At 44.6% G+C, this 12,480-nt stretch overlaps 1 protein-coding gene across 5 annotated transcripts in view; it reads right to left on the bottom strand.

The window, feature by feature from the left end:
• The window catches only part of prx (periaxin), a 43,812-nt gene extending 32,213 nt beyond the window's left edge, over positions 1 to 11,599 (bottom strand). For 2 of the 5 annotated variants that reach the window (XM_064303802.1, XM_064303804.1), the window contains exon 1: positions 11,455 to 11,598. In XM_064303802.1, the coding sequence (XP_064159872.1) occupies positions 11,455 to 11,512 (58 nt within the window). In that variant the 5' untranslated portion in view covers positions 11,513 to 11,598. Of the gene's footprint in view, positions 1 to 6,840; positions 6,996 to 11,454 lie in introns of those variants that run through there. The other 3 variants (XM_064303803.1, XM_064303806.1, XM_064303805.1) reach the window with 3 other exon arrangements.
• Between the last annotated feature and the right edge of the window lie 881 nt (positions 11,600 to 12,480).

Below are 12,480 nucleotides of genomic sequence, written 5' to 3'. Positions count from 1 at the left end.
GAGAGCAGAGAACGGCATGGTGCGTGGGGCAACTGCAGCATACCATAAACAGGACAACTAAACCAACAAAGCCAACAACAAAAAAAAAGAGTTAAAGAAATTGAATCCGCAAAGAAATTAGCACCCTGAAAAAATGATAAAATAAGATGTCCTAGTTAACATTGGTTTTAATTATTTGAATAATTGGAACTATAATATTCATACCCAATTATATATTTTTCAAGTATCGCACAGAACATGTACATGCATATGATTACAGTGAAAGGAACAGTATGAGCGTGGGCACCAATAGGGATTTTGGGCCCCATGAAGAGACCTCACATTTATCTCTCCCACTGCAGGCCACCCAATCCTGGCTTCAAAAACTCTCCTATATATATATATATATAATTTTTTTTTCAGGCATTAATTTACTGTAATGCGCCATTCAATATCCATGTATTCATAGAAAAATACTGACCGTGTAAAAATGACTGCATTATGCTGGTTATTATAAAGCTGTTGCTTCAAAGGATAATGCAAGAATTAATGGGATATTTTCTGGGGGGTTTTAATCATTATTTCAGTTTTACTGTGTGTTTTGATTGGCCCAGACACTCTATGTGTGGGGTGAAGGATATTTTAGATTGCATAAGTTTGTGACAACATGCTGGCTGAATAATATGGTTTGTGCCTTAAAGCATTTCAAATAACTCCAAAGCAGCTGGTACAACCTATTTCTGACTCCAGGGGCTGTAATGTATGTGCATATACTTCCTGAGATTATTATAATTCTTCAGATTTCCAAAGGGACATGCAACCTGAGAGAGAAGTACCAGCAGGATATGAAAATTAATATTCATGTACAGTTGTGAATGAATGTTATAAAAATAATCGGTTCATTTGCATAGCCTCTGGAAACATAAAGTTGCTGTACAAGCTGCTTTGGAGGTACTTGAAGTGCATTGTCTTGTTTTAGACCACAAACCCTCAAATATCCCTAGCCACTGTAAAGTTGGCTGCTGGTTGTCATGTAGGCCTACCTCTGTAGGCTATGTATCTAAAATAATAAATAATAAAATGTATCAAAAACATACACTAAAACTGAAATAATCTTTTAACAAACTAGAAAGTGAATTAATATAGGGCTTTCAGACATATATGTTTTTATACAATACAAAAAATAGAAAATAGTTTGCGCTCTTGTCGAACAGTCCAAAAAAACTAAGTCTTTTGATCAATGCTCGCATATTGATATTAAACAAAGAAATGTCCACACTGAGGTTTAAGGATGCAAAAATCTTCTCAAATATTTAATGGTCCATAGTGCTGTACAAAACCAATGTGCCACCAAAAAGGTGTAGGGTGAGAAAACGGGCAGGGTTAACAATCACCAGATACTGCCTCAGTGTGTGGCCTGCCCTCTTTATGGCAGGCGGAAGAAGGTATCTTACCAAAATGTTACTTTCTTTCTTTTCTCACTCTACACCTTTCTGGTGGCACATTTGTTTTGTACAGCACTATGGACCATTAAATATTTGAGAAGATTTATACAATACAACCCATAAAATATTAACAAGGTTCTTTAACAGTAAGGCATTCAGAAAGTCATCGCAAACCTCTAGAAAACTGTGATACAGGAATGCCCCTACACGTTTTTCCACTGAAGGAGAATTTCAACCCTTCTATTAAGCAGTCTGCCCTTAACTGTCCATAACCTTAATCTGCTTAAGTGTTGTCTGCTCAATGTTGCCGCAAAAAGATATTTCGCAACAAGACTGAATCCCATCCAAATAACAAAATACCCTGAATCACGCATTGTTGAAAAAAAGAGAACAGCTTTTAACGGCATAAAAAATAACTAATTCCCACGCCACAGTATAAAATCAACCCACGAGTAGCTCAGTAAAGGTCAACGCTGGATGTTGTCAATCCCTTGTTTATTAGAAAACAATGCAGGGAAAGCCCTCTCGCATTGCTAACATTCCCAGAAAAGGTCTGCGATTCCGTAATGCCCCGTGGGTAGACCTTGCCTGCGCGCATATCGTGTTTACCTCCGTACAAGTCTAGCAGCTGGCTGACATTCGATCGCCAACGCGTAACAGCGAGAGCTAACACCGCAACCGTCTCAAATGAAGACGGTTCCTTTCACGCGGCTTTTCACGGGTGATTTTTCTCTGTAAGCATCCGACTCCTCCATTTCAATCACGTATGTGATATTGCCAGCAACAACTTTTAGCTTTACTTTTCTGTTGGCGATTGCTTGCTCGTTAGATCGTGAGAGATGTCCCCGATTACAGTTCTGACATCATGTTCCGTGTGATAAGTTTGACTTAAATTGCGCACATTCTACTTGGTTCTCCAGTAATCCGTAGCTGGTCTTTCCTGGGGCTACTCGAATACAACACTCCTCCCAAAGAGACATTTGGCCGTAAGGATGTGGGTAATGCAAAATAAGTAAATTAAAAAAATAAAAATAAAAACATTGAGATGTTTAGGTTTTTCAGTCGTAGTGTCACTGAATTAAAAAACGAACACAATTAAAAACAAGGAAATCTATCTTTGGCCAATAATAAATTAACATGGACAACAACGAAAATGTTATATAAGGTACTGTAGTCTAGCCTATTGTTATGGTCCTTTTGGCCTACTGTAGCCTAAAGTAAGTTGCTTGTAAAACCTGCCCCTCCTGGGAAAGCTCATTTAGCTACAGAAAAACCGGCCGCACTACCAGACATGAATGAAAAATCAGGAAGTGATAAGAAAATTTCAAAAGCAGTAAAAAAATTTAAAAGGATAAATGTAATGCACAGAAAAGACACAAATAACGCTTCCAAGTAACTTAAACTGACCTCTGTTATGTCAGCCTATTAAAGAGCACCTTTGTTTGCTGCTGAATTCGACTATTTAATGTCGGTATATATTAGATAAAACCGGGAAATACTTTAAATTCTGCCAATTAAAAATGATCTGAATTAATTCAATGGACAGCTTTTATTGCTCCTTCTGACATCATGCAGCTAATAAATTAAATTCATAAGCATGTTGAAGTCTTATTTTGTATTGGTGGTACTGTTAGTGCCCGCCCCCCCAAAAAAATGTTTTTTATTTTTTATTTTTTTATCTACATCCTTGCCTGAGGTCACTTCCACCACCAAATCTTAGGCCAGCCTTGTGCATTGCTGTTTTCTTTTATTCCAAGTGAATGGAGCCAAAACCGCTGCACACGTTTCCAAAGATCATTCCTACTGAGCGTGCGTTAGAATAATGAAAGGAGGTCCTGCTTCAGTGCTGGCTGGAGTAATGCAGCAGTGGTTAATGAGCGCACACTACGCACGTACACATTTCCAATTTATGATGCATATGTGATACTGTATCTTTTTTACATGTCAGTGTAATGTCCATATATACAGTGACATTATGTTTGCATAATGAGGGAATTACACCATAATTCCTCCTCTGGCTCAAACCCTTTATTTACGGCTGTACTAAAATGATCAGGGTTTTAAACCCTGTGGTACAGCAAGTACTCATCACTTGTAAAAGAGGTGATTCAGCGCTGATCCAGGGTCAGCTAACACAGACCTAACCTCATCCAAAACCATGTGCAAACTACTAGTGCTGACCTAGGGTCAGGTCCTTTTGGGCTCTGGCCTACCTGGATACCTCTGTGGACAGCTTGTAAAGAGACTTCCTCTCTGAGCAGGAAGTGAGCTCCTGGAGGATGGATGACAACAAAGGAATGTCCTCATGGCTCATTGTTTACAGGGACAGTTTGCAGGAGACAAACAAAACCATCCATCTACTCCTTCTCAGTGTCTGTTTCCGTACCATTTTCCAGGCTTCCTTTGGGCTGTCCATTTCCACTTCCTGTTGAAAGTGTCACACACCTCTTGCCATTTAAAGTAATGCAGAAGAACTGCTCCCTAAATGATAGCACTTATCAGTCTTTGAGACTGAGAAATCACATGTTGTACATGGTTGCAATGTTATCTTATTGATGACTATGGCCTTTGGCTTGTCTTTCTTTTCTGAATTTAGAGATGGCTTTGTATCCAACTTAGGAAGAAACATGAATACTCTGTGCACTGAGTTCATGGATTTGGATTTATAGAGCGTTTTCACTCAGTGCAGCCTAAAACAAACCTAACAGCCATTTCAGGGGAAAGAACAGATTGAATTTTACAGACGACATATTGGCTTTCATCATTATTGCACATTTGACAACATTAGAACGCTATGTGCTTCAGTGCTGGTCCCTTATTTGTACCCATAATCCTCTGGCTCCTGTCAGCCCGAATACACAGCAGTGCGGGGCTCAGCGACTGGTCTCCTATTTGCAGCTGCAGGGCCGGCTTTGGGGAAGCTCAGGCAGAGGACATTACTACAGGGTCAGTGCTATCTATAGACACAGCATGTCTCCTTGCGTGCGGCCGCTGTCATAAGGGACTGCGGTGCAGATCGCCTCCCTTCCATCGCCACAGTTTGCCTCTCCTCCCAGGAACACGTACAAGTACTCACAGGAACCCAACAGGGCCCTGCAAGCAGAGCAGTGTCACGCACACGTCCAAAGGAACCCAGCAGGGCCCTGCAAGCAGAGCAGTGTCACGCACGCGTCCAAAGGAACCCAGCAGGGCCTTCAAGCAGAGCAGTGTCACGCACACGTCCAAAGGAACCCAGCAGGGCCCTGCAAGCAGAGCAGTGTCACGCACACGTCCATGCAGAGCGCAACACCCCACAGAGTCCAATAAAACCTGCTGTTTCCTCATCAGAAAGCTTGCACAAATACACTGCATTCAACTTCTGCAGCAAAAACCAGCTTGAGTTGGTGTAAACTAGTCTTGGACACACATGCTGGTCAGTTATGATATGAAGGAGGACTGCCTTGCTTTAATAAGACACGCAGAAGGTGAAAGCCACTTGCTCCTGGAGTGAGAGGAGCTCATCTCACGGGAACATACACACGGTACCCTAGCAATACTGGGTTTGTGGGCAGTGGGAAAACATCTATGGTGACACAAGACTAGTGGATGAGATCACATTTCTTAGATCAAACACAAGTAAATGGATTTCAGAATGTTCTAAAACTGTTTTAAACAAAACACCATGTGTTGCTGTGATCTGAAGAAAGGGATAGCTGTATGTCTCATATCTAAACTACAAGCAATTAACCTGATCCTCTATTTAAATGACAGAAATGCAGTTCGTAGTTATTCACACAATCCTCATTCTAAATAATAAATACTGTTTTCAGTGTTTAAAACCTAGTAATGATAGAATAAGTGTCTGGGACACAGCTTTCAAATAAATCGCATTGAAAAGTTTGGATAAGAACATGTCCACCCTTCAGCTCAGAGTTCTGCTCTCCCTAAACTGGCAGCCCACCAGAAACATTCCGCAATCCTCCACAGAATTCCATAATTGTTTTCTTCCGTGGTCCAGATAAGAGCAAACTCATTTAACCCAGTGCGTTACCCGCTCTCACAGAAACAAACAGTACGCACTGTGTGCTGCATCACAACCAGCTCCCACGTCACGCACACATTCTCCAGCAAATCCACGGCGCTGTGTCAGAGCCCAGCCTTTCAACACATCCAAACTTTTGTGCAGCTCAGAGGCATCGCGGCGGGTTAAAAACCCCATTTCCATTCAGCATAGCGCTAGAAAGCAAACATTGACAAATATTGTCTCTCCACTCCCTTACAATAAAAAGCTGACACGGGACCAGAAGTTGGCTTTTCTTCGCCGTTTTAAAAGAACAGCATGATGAATGACCCCCTCGTATTTGCCCTCGGCGTGCCCGTTCTCCGGCCGAGCGGAGCAGCTCGCCGCCGTGCCCGGGCCGTGCCCACCTCTGTGGCTGTTTCGTCAGCCCCGCTCATGCCAGGCCGCCCGGGCGTGGCACGGCGGCCCTGGAATGAGCGGCGCTCGGCGGGCAAGGTCCCATGACCCGCGAGCCGCAGCTGTCGCTGCCACGTAAAACCGAGAGGGGGTTTAAAATAAACGTGTCGCGCCTCCTGCGCCCGCCGCACGCCAGGGCGACCCGTGTAATCCACACTGCCAGCTCCGAGCACGCTGCTCTGAAACTGAGCAAAAGAGCAGCAAAAAAGAGCAGAAAATTCACAAACTGTGCAGGTTTGGGATGCCTCGTCAGTGATTCGCTCATCGTTCTTAATCAGCTGCTCGCAAAAGGTAGTGGGATACAATGTGCTCACCGTTTGTGAGTTTAGACCTCTACAGCCATTCTTAGAAATGCGGTTCTTTCATCAAACATGTCAAAATGCTTCAACCTTCAGTGTGCAAGCTTGAACGACTGCGCATCCTTGCACAGATATGCAACAAAGCTTTTCTCTCCTGCCCCCATTCAGCCAATCAAATCCATTCACCCTTCATTACCTGCCTTTTATTGGACAGTTTCCTCCGCTTTTGATACCGGCACACACCGCGGAGCGCTTTCGTGTGGCTATGCAAAAACACCCAGGCTCATGTTCCAGAGGGATGTTCCCTGACCTGCCTCTGCACAAGCTCCACCTGTGTAGATAACACCCTGAGCTGCTCCACCTATGTGGTCAACACCCTGAGCTGGTCCACCTGTGTGGTCAACACCCTGAGCTGCTCCACCTGAGTGGTCAGACCCTGAGCTGCTCCACCTGAGTGGTCAGCACCCTGAGCTGCTCCACCTGTGTGGTCAGCACCCTGAGCTCCTCCACCTGTGTGGTCAGCACTCTGAGCTGCTCCACCTATGTGGTCAACACCCTGAGCTGCTCCACCTGTGTGGTCAACACCCTGAGCTGTTCCACCTGAGTGGTCAGCACCCTGAGTTCCAGTGACAGATGGGATTGAGCGAGAGACAGCCCTTACCTTCTTCCCCCTCTGTTCTTTCTTTCCCTGGTGGAGATGAGAAGCGAGACCCAGACCGCTCTTTCCCGCCCTCTCTCACTGGCTTGCTCGCGCTCTCTCACTCACTCACTCCTTGACCCCCTGTCTCCAGCAGCCTAATCCCGGACTGTACCCTCCGTGCGGAGAGCTGGCCACGCCCTCCAGCCGCTGCAAGGGGAGGCAGCCTGCGAGCCGATTGGCAAGCTGGGATGCCCCCAAATTAGGAGGGAGGACGGCAGAGGGGAGGGGCGGGGCTTGGGCCCAGCAGCGGTAACACGGTTGCTGAAAAAAACCTGCATGCTTTGCTTGACATACGAGCAGATACAAGCAGCCAGGCTGAAGGCATTTGGACATTGATGTCCCTGCAGTGTCCAATTTTAAAACAGGAATAACATCAACAAAAACACAAAAAGCAACTTCAAAAACAGGAAACAGAAGGGTGGCCTCAGAGCCTATATATATACACACACAAACACACAGAGATCAAAGCCCAGCAGAGCTCCTCTCCCTGCAGGGAAAGTGTTCTTCTGTTTTCTTGAGATGTAGCAGCTGTTGTTTTGACGGTGCATTGGATGCATGTCGACCATTTGTTTTTAGAGCACTTTGACTCCGTGCCAGTGCCAAAACGGGCAGGGAGCTGCCCACGGTGCCCCAGAGCCATCAGGAGTGGCCGCTGGCATCCCCACCCATGGGGGGCCCTGACGTGTGACTAGCAGGTGGCATACCACTCACAGTCGCCATACAGAGGAACAGGCATGCCAATGAAGCCTGCCAGTGGATCAGGCTATTTGAACTGAACTAACTCCACCATTGTTGCCGTCTATTGGAAAACAAAACTGGGATTTAGCTGGCTCGGGGGGTGGCGAACCTGGACGGGCGGATCCCTTGGCATAAGTGTGGCATTCTGATAGTGCCTCAAATACCTTGTCAGCGAATCACGGTGCCAGGAAACCAAAGCCGATGGGAGGTGGATGCTGGCTGTGGGGGGGCGGGGGGTGGGGGGGGGGCAGCAGAGAACCATTTCAAAGAGGCATCATGTGGTGAAATGATGACTCCATCAGGTCATGTGGTCACCAGGAAGCCACCTTCATAGAACATCTCTACATCCTGAAATCACAGCGCAAACTACCTGCACAGAAATCACAGAACAAACTACCTGCACAGAAATCACAGAGTAATCCAACCTCACTGAAATCACACTGCAATCCAGCCTCACTGAAATCACACTGCAAACCAGCCTCACTGAAATCACAGACCAACCCAGCCCCACTGAAATCACAGCACAAACCAGCCTCATTGAAATCACAAAGCATAACAGCCTCAATGAAATTACAAAGCAAACCAGCCTCACTGAAATCACAGCACAAACCAGCCTCACTGAAATTACAAAGCATACCAGCCTCACTGAAATTACAAAGCAAACCAGCCTCACTGAAATCACAGAGCAAACCAGCCTCACTAAAATCACAGAGCAAACCAGCCTCACTGAAATCACACTGCAAACCAGCCTCACTGAAATCACAGAGCAAACCAGCCTCACTAAAATCACAGCACAAACCAGCCTCACTGAAATCACAGAGCAAACCAGCCTCACTGAAATCACAGAGCAATCCAGCCTCACTGAAATCACACTGCAAACCAGCCTCACTAAAATCACAGCACAAACCAGCCTCACTGAAATCACAGAGCAAACCAGCCTCACTGAAATCACAGCACAAACCAGCATTTCTTGCAATCACAGAACAAACCAGCCTCACTGAAATTACAAAGCATACCAACCTCACTGAAATTACAGAGCAATCCAGCCTCACTGAAATCACACAGAAAACCAGCCTCACTGAAATTACAGAGCAACCCAGCCCCACTGAAATCACAGCACAAACCAGTCTCACTGAAATCACAAAGCAAACAAGCTTCACTGAAATCACAGAGCAAACCAGCCTCACAGAACTCATAGAGAAAACCAGTCTCACTGAAACCACAGAGCAAACCAGCCTCACTGAAATCACATTGCAAACCAGCCTCACTGAAATCACAGCACAAACCAGCCTCACTGAAATCACACTGCAAACAAGCCTCACTGAAATCGCAGAGCAACCCAGCCACACTGAAATCACAGCACAAACCAGCCTCACTGAAATCACACTGCAAACCAGTCTCACTGAAATCACAAAGCATACCAGCCTCACTGAAATTACAAAGCATACCAGCCTCACTGAAATTACAAAGCAAACCAGCCTCACTGAAATCACAGAGCATACCAGCCTCACTGAAATTACAAAGCATAACAGCCTCACTGAAATTACAAAGCAAACCAGCCTCACTGAAATCACAGAGCAAACCAGCCTCACTGAAATCACATTGCAAACCAGCCTCACTGAAATCACAGAGCAAATCAGCCTCACTGAAATCACATTGCAAACCAGCCTCACTGGAATCACATTGCAGACCAGCCTCACTGAAATTACAAAGCAAACCAGCCTCACTGAAATCACAGAGCAAACCAGCCTCACTGAAATCACATTGCAAACCAGCCTCACTGAAATCAAAGAGCAATCCAGCCTCACTGAAATCACAGAGCAAACCAGCCTTTTTTTCAATCACAGAACAATCCAGCCTCACTGAAATCACAGAGCAAACCAGCCTCACTGAAATCACAGAGCAAACCAGCCTCACTGAAATCACAGCACAAACCAGCCTTTTTTGCAATCACAGAACAAACCAGCCTCACTGAAATCACTGTGCAAACCATGCAGTCGATTGAATCAGCAATTCAAATGAATCAAAAGAAATAACAAAGATATAAACATTCTGCATTCAGATACCAAGATGAACAATTGGTGAAGACCAATGTGATTTCTCTTTTGAAAGAAAAGTTCAAGATTTTCTAATGTGTAGAACAGGCTTACTCAACCTTGTTCGCTACAACACTAACAAAGTACACCTCATTCAACCAGAGAGCTGCTAATTAGTAGAATCAAGTGTGCCAAGCTAAGATTGAAATGAAAACTTAAAGGATGGTAGATCTTCAGGAACACAGTTGGGCAGCTCTGATGTAGAAGCTCCTGCTGATGGTTTCAAAGTAGTCTTGATGTTTACAAATTGGGAGTTGCTGCTCAGATGTAGCATGAGCCATCTGTTTGAAACCGTTTGTCAAATTTCATATCATGATTCATGATATGAATCATGATTGCTAAAATACAAAATTTGGCCACCACAAAAATATGTGATTAGGTTGACAATGGGAAAATTATAGACTGATCACTTTATTTTGTGAAGAACTGCAGGGCATAAAAGTACTGCTCTGGATGTGAACTTCTCTGGTAAAACTGAAATCAAAATCCAACCTTAATCATGCTTCAAGTTGGAGTAAAACAATAAATGATTCCAAAGGCCACACATAATTTTCTAACAAGCACATCCAGCATCCTTATGTGTATTTGCTGAAAAAACCTTGAGCCAACCAAACAACCATAAAACAACCACAGTACTGCACACCAGATTTTAAAAATAAGTCCACAGAAGAAGTAGACCCCAAATATTAGCTCTTTGGCAAATGCTCAGGTTTAACACGGACATGGGGATTTGCTCCAATGGATGTCAAAGCTCATGGCTACCTGAACTTAATTGCAAATCAAACTATTTGCTTATTCACTTTGCATAGTCCCATGACTTTCTCTTATAATAACCACATCCATTATATTAGGCTCAAATTCTCCATTACACAAGTTTCACAGAGAGACAGTTAACTTTGGGATTATTAATAGAACAGGAAGCAGAAGCTAAACTGCCCATGAACCTAAATAAGGAGAGGGCACAACCTTGGCTGCGATGTGATTTGGACAGGAAGTTGAAAGGACAGGAAGTGACGGCAAAGCAAGGCAGGAAGTGAACCACAAATCTTAAGCCTGTACTGAATGTACGTTGCAGTAACTTGAAGTTCAGCTTGCTCCATCCCTAAAGCACACAGCCATCACTACAGGAGTTTTTTATGGGTGTTGGGATTGGCCCTGCTTTTAAATTGACCAATTTGCTGTAGCTAAACAGGAAATCACTTGGTTGAAAATGTATGAAGCAAGCCTGCACAAGACATCTTGGTACATCTGATGCAATTGATTCTGGTTTTAATTGCCTGGTAATTATTGACACAAACTCTTTCATTCCATTACCTCTGAGCTCCAAATGGAAAAGTTAGGAGGTTATGCTACTTTTAAACCATCTGCAATGCACAATACACTGAAGTTGCTGTGGATAAGAGTATGTATAAGTGTAAACGCCCAGGGTAAAACGATAAGGAAAACTACTCATGCTATAAGCCAATTGTAGGTGTGTTTGGTGTCATGTGTTTTAACTGCATTAAAAAAATTCCACAACATGGTCTGAGAAGATGGTGACAGCAGCTCATGGTGGAGGAATGAAACTCCATATTGAGCACAACCGAAGCTGACCAGCAGAGGGGGTACTGTACAATTAGTTAAATAAACAATAACCATTCAAATCTGCCAATCAGATATTAAACTCCACACGTTTTCCATAAACATCCATTCTGGCAACCACCAGCCTCCCCCAATCCCCCCTCGGCCACCACTGACCCACCGGCATTGGAAGAGGGCGTCCAGGTGACTCTGAATATCCCACGAAGACACTCACACATCGTCCAAGGAGAGACGCGTCACAAACAGGAAAAAAAAAACACAAAAAACAAGATGGATGCAAGAAAACGGGCAGTTTGTGAGGGAGAGGGAGCGTGGCCACCGTGCCCCAGGACCATAGGTACTCTGGCTGACACACGTAGCCCCGAACGGGAGGGAGGAGAGAGAGGGGCGACGAGAGAGACTGGACAGAAAGGACTGCATTAGCTCAAGCCCACAGTCAGCACTTTGGACCCCAGTGACAAAGCCCTGACCCTTTGTCTGGGACAGGCTGGGTTTAGCTCTGGCTGTGGAGGGCCTTGTTACTGGGCTTAGTGAAAACTAGCCAGGGACCCATGTGACTGGACTCCCGAATCAGTTTCAGCGTTACGGAAAGGAAAACACATTCCCCTGCCCGGCCACTGTAAACAGGCTGTCACGTTTAGCGCAAGGGTCTTCAGCTCACGCAAAAACACACACAGCAGAATGTGCTGGTGCCATGGAAACCAGAGACGTCTCTAACAATTCCGACAAATGCGCGCGTCGTGAAACTGCGTCCAGATAACCTACAAATTAAACCTCATCGCCATTCTCCAGTGTTTTACAGGAAAGGAGAGGAGGGGAAACTACAAGCAGAACACTTCACTGCAGTTTTAGGGTGTTTTCCACACACAAAAGGACCAGAGACTTTATCATTTAAAAACGTTTATTTCTTGGGAGAGGTCAAGAGAACCTATAGCCCTTATATGACCGGACTCAAAACAATAACAGTAATCGTAGGCATTAAAAATTGCAAACAAAGCAGGACTGGGTCCAAAGCTGCCCACACAAGGTATTTTCTGCTGAAAATGCTCTGTGGTTTTACACTTCTGTTGTATGACATCTCCAGTTTCACACTCATTTTACAGAATTACTCCCCCGTCCCTCCCCCTCATAACAAGACTTGTTGCATTACACAACGGTGAATGTTCTGTTCAATAGAAAAAGATTC

The sequence above is a fragment of the Anguilla rostrata genome, chromosome 12, assembly GCF_018555375.3.
Source record: "Anguilla rostrata isolate EN2019 chromosome 12, ASM1855537v3, whole genome shotgun sequence".
Lineage (NCBI taxonomy): Eukaryota > Metazoa > Chordata > Actinopteri > Anguilliformes > Anguillidae > Anguilla > Anguilla rostrata.
This window is presented reverse-complemented; position numbering and strand designations above follow the sequence as displayed.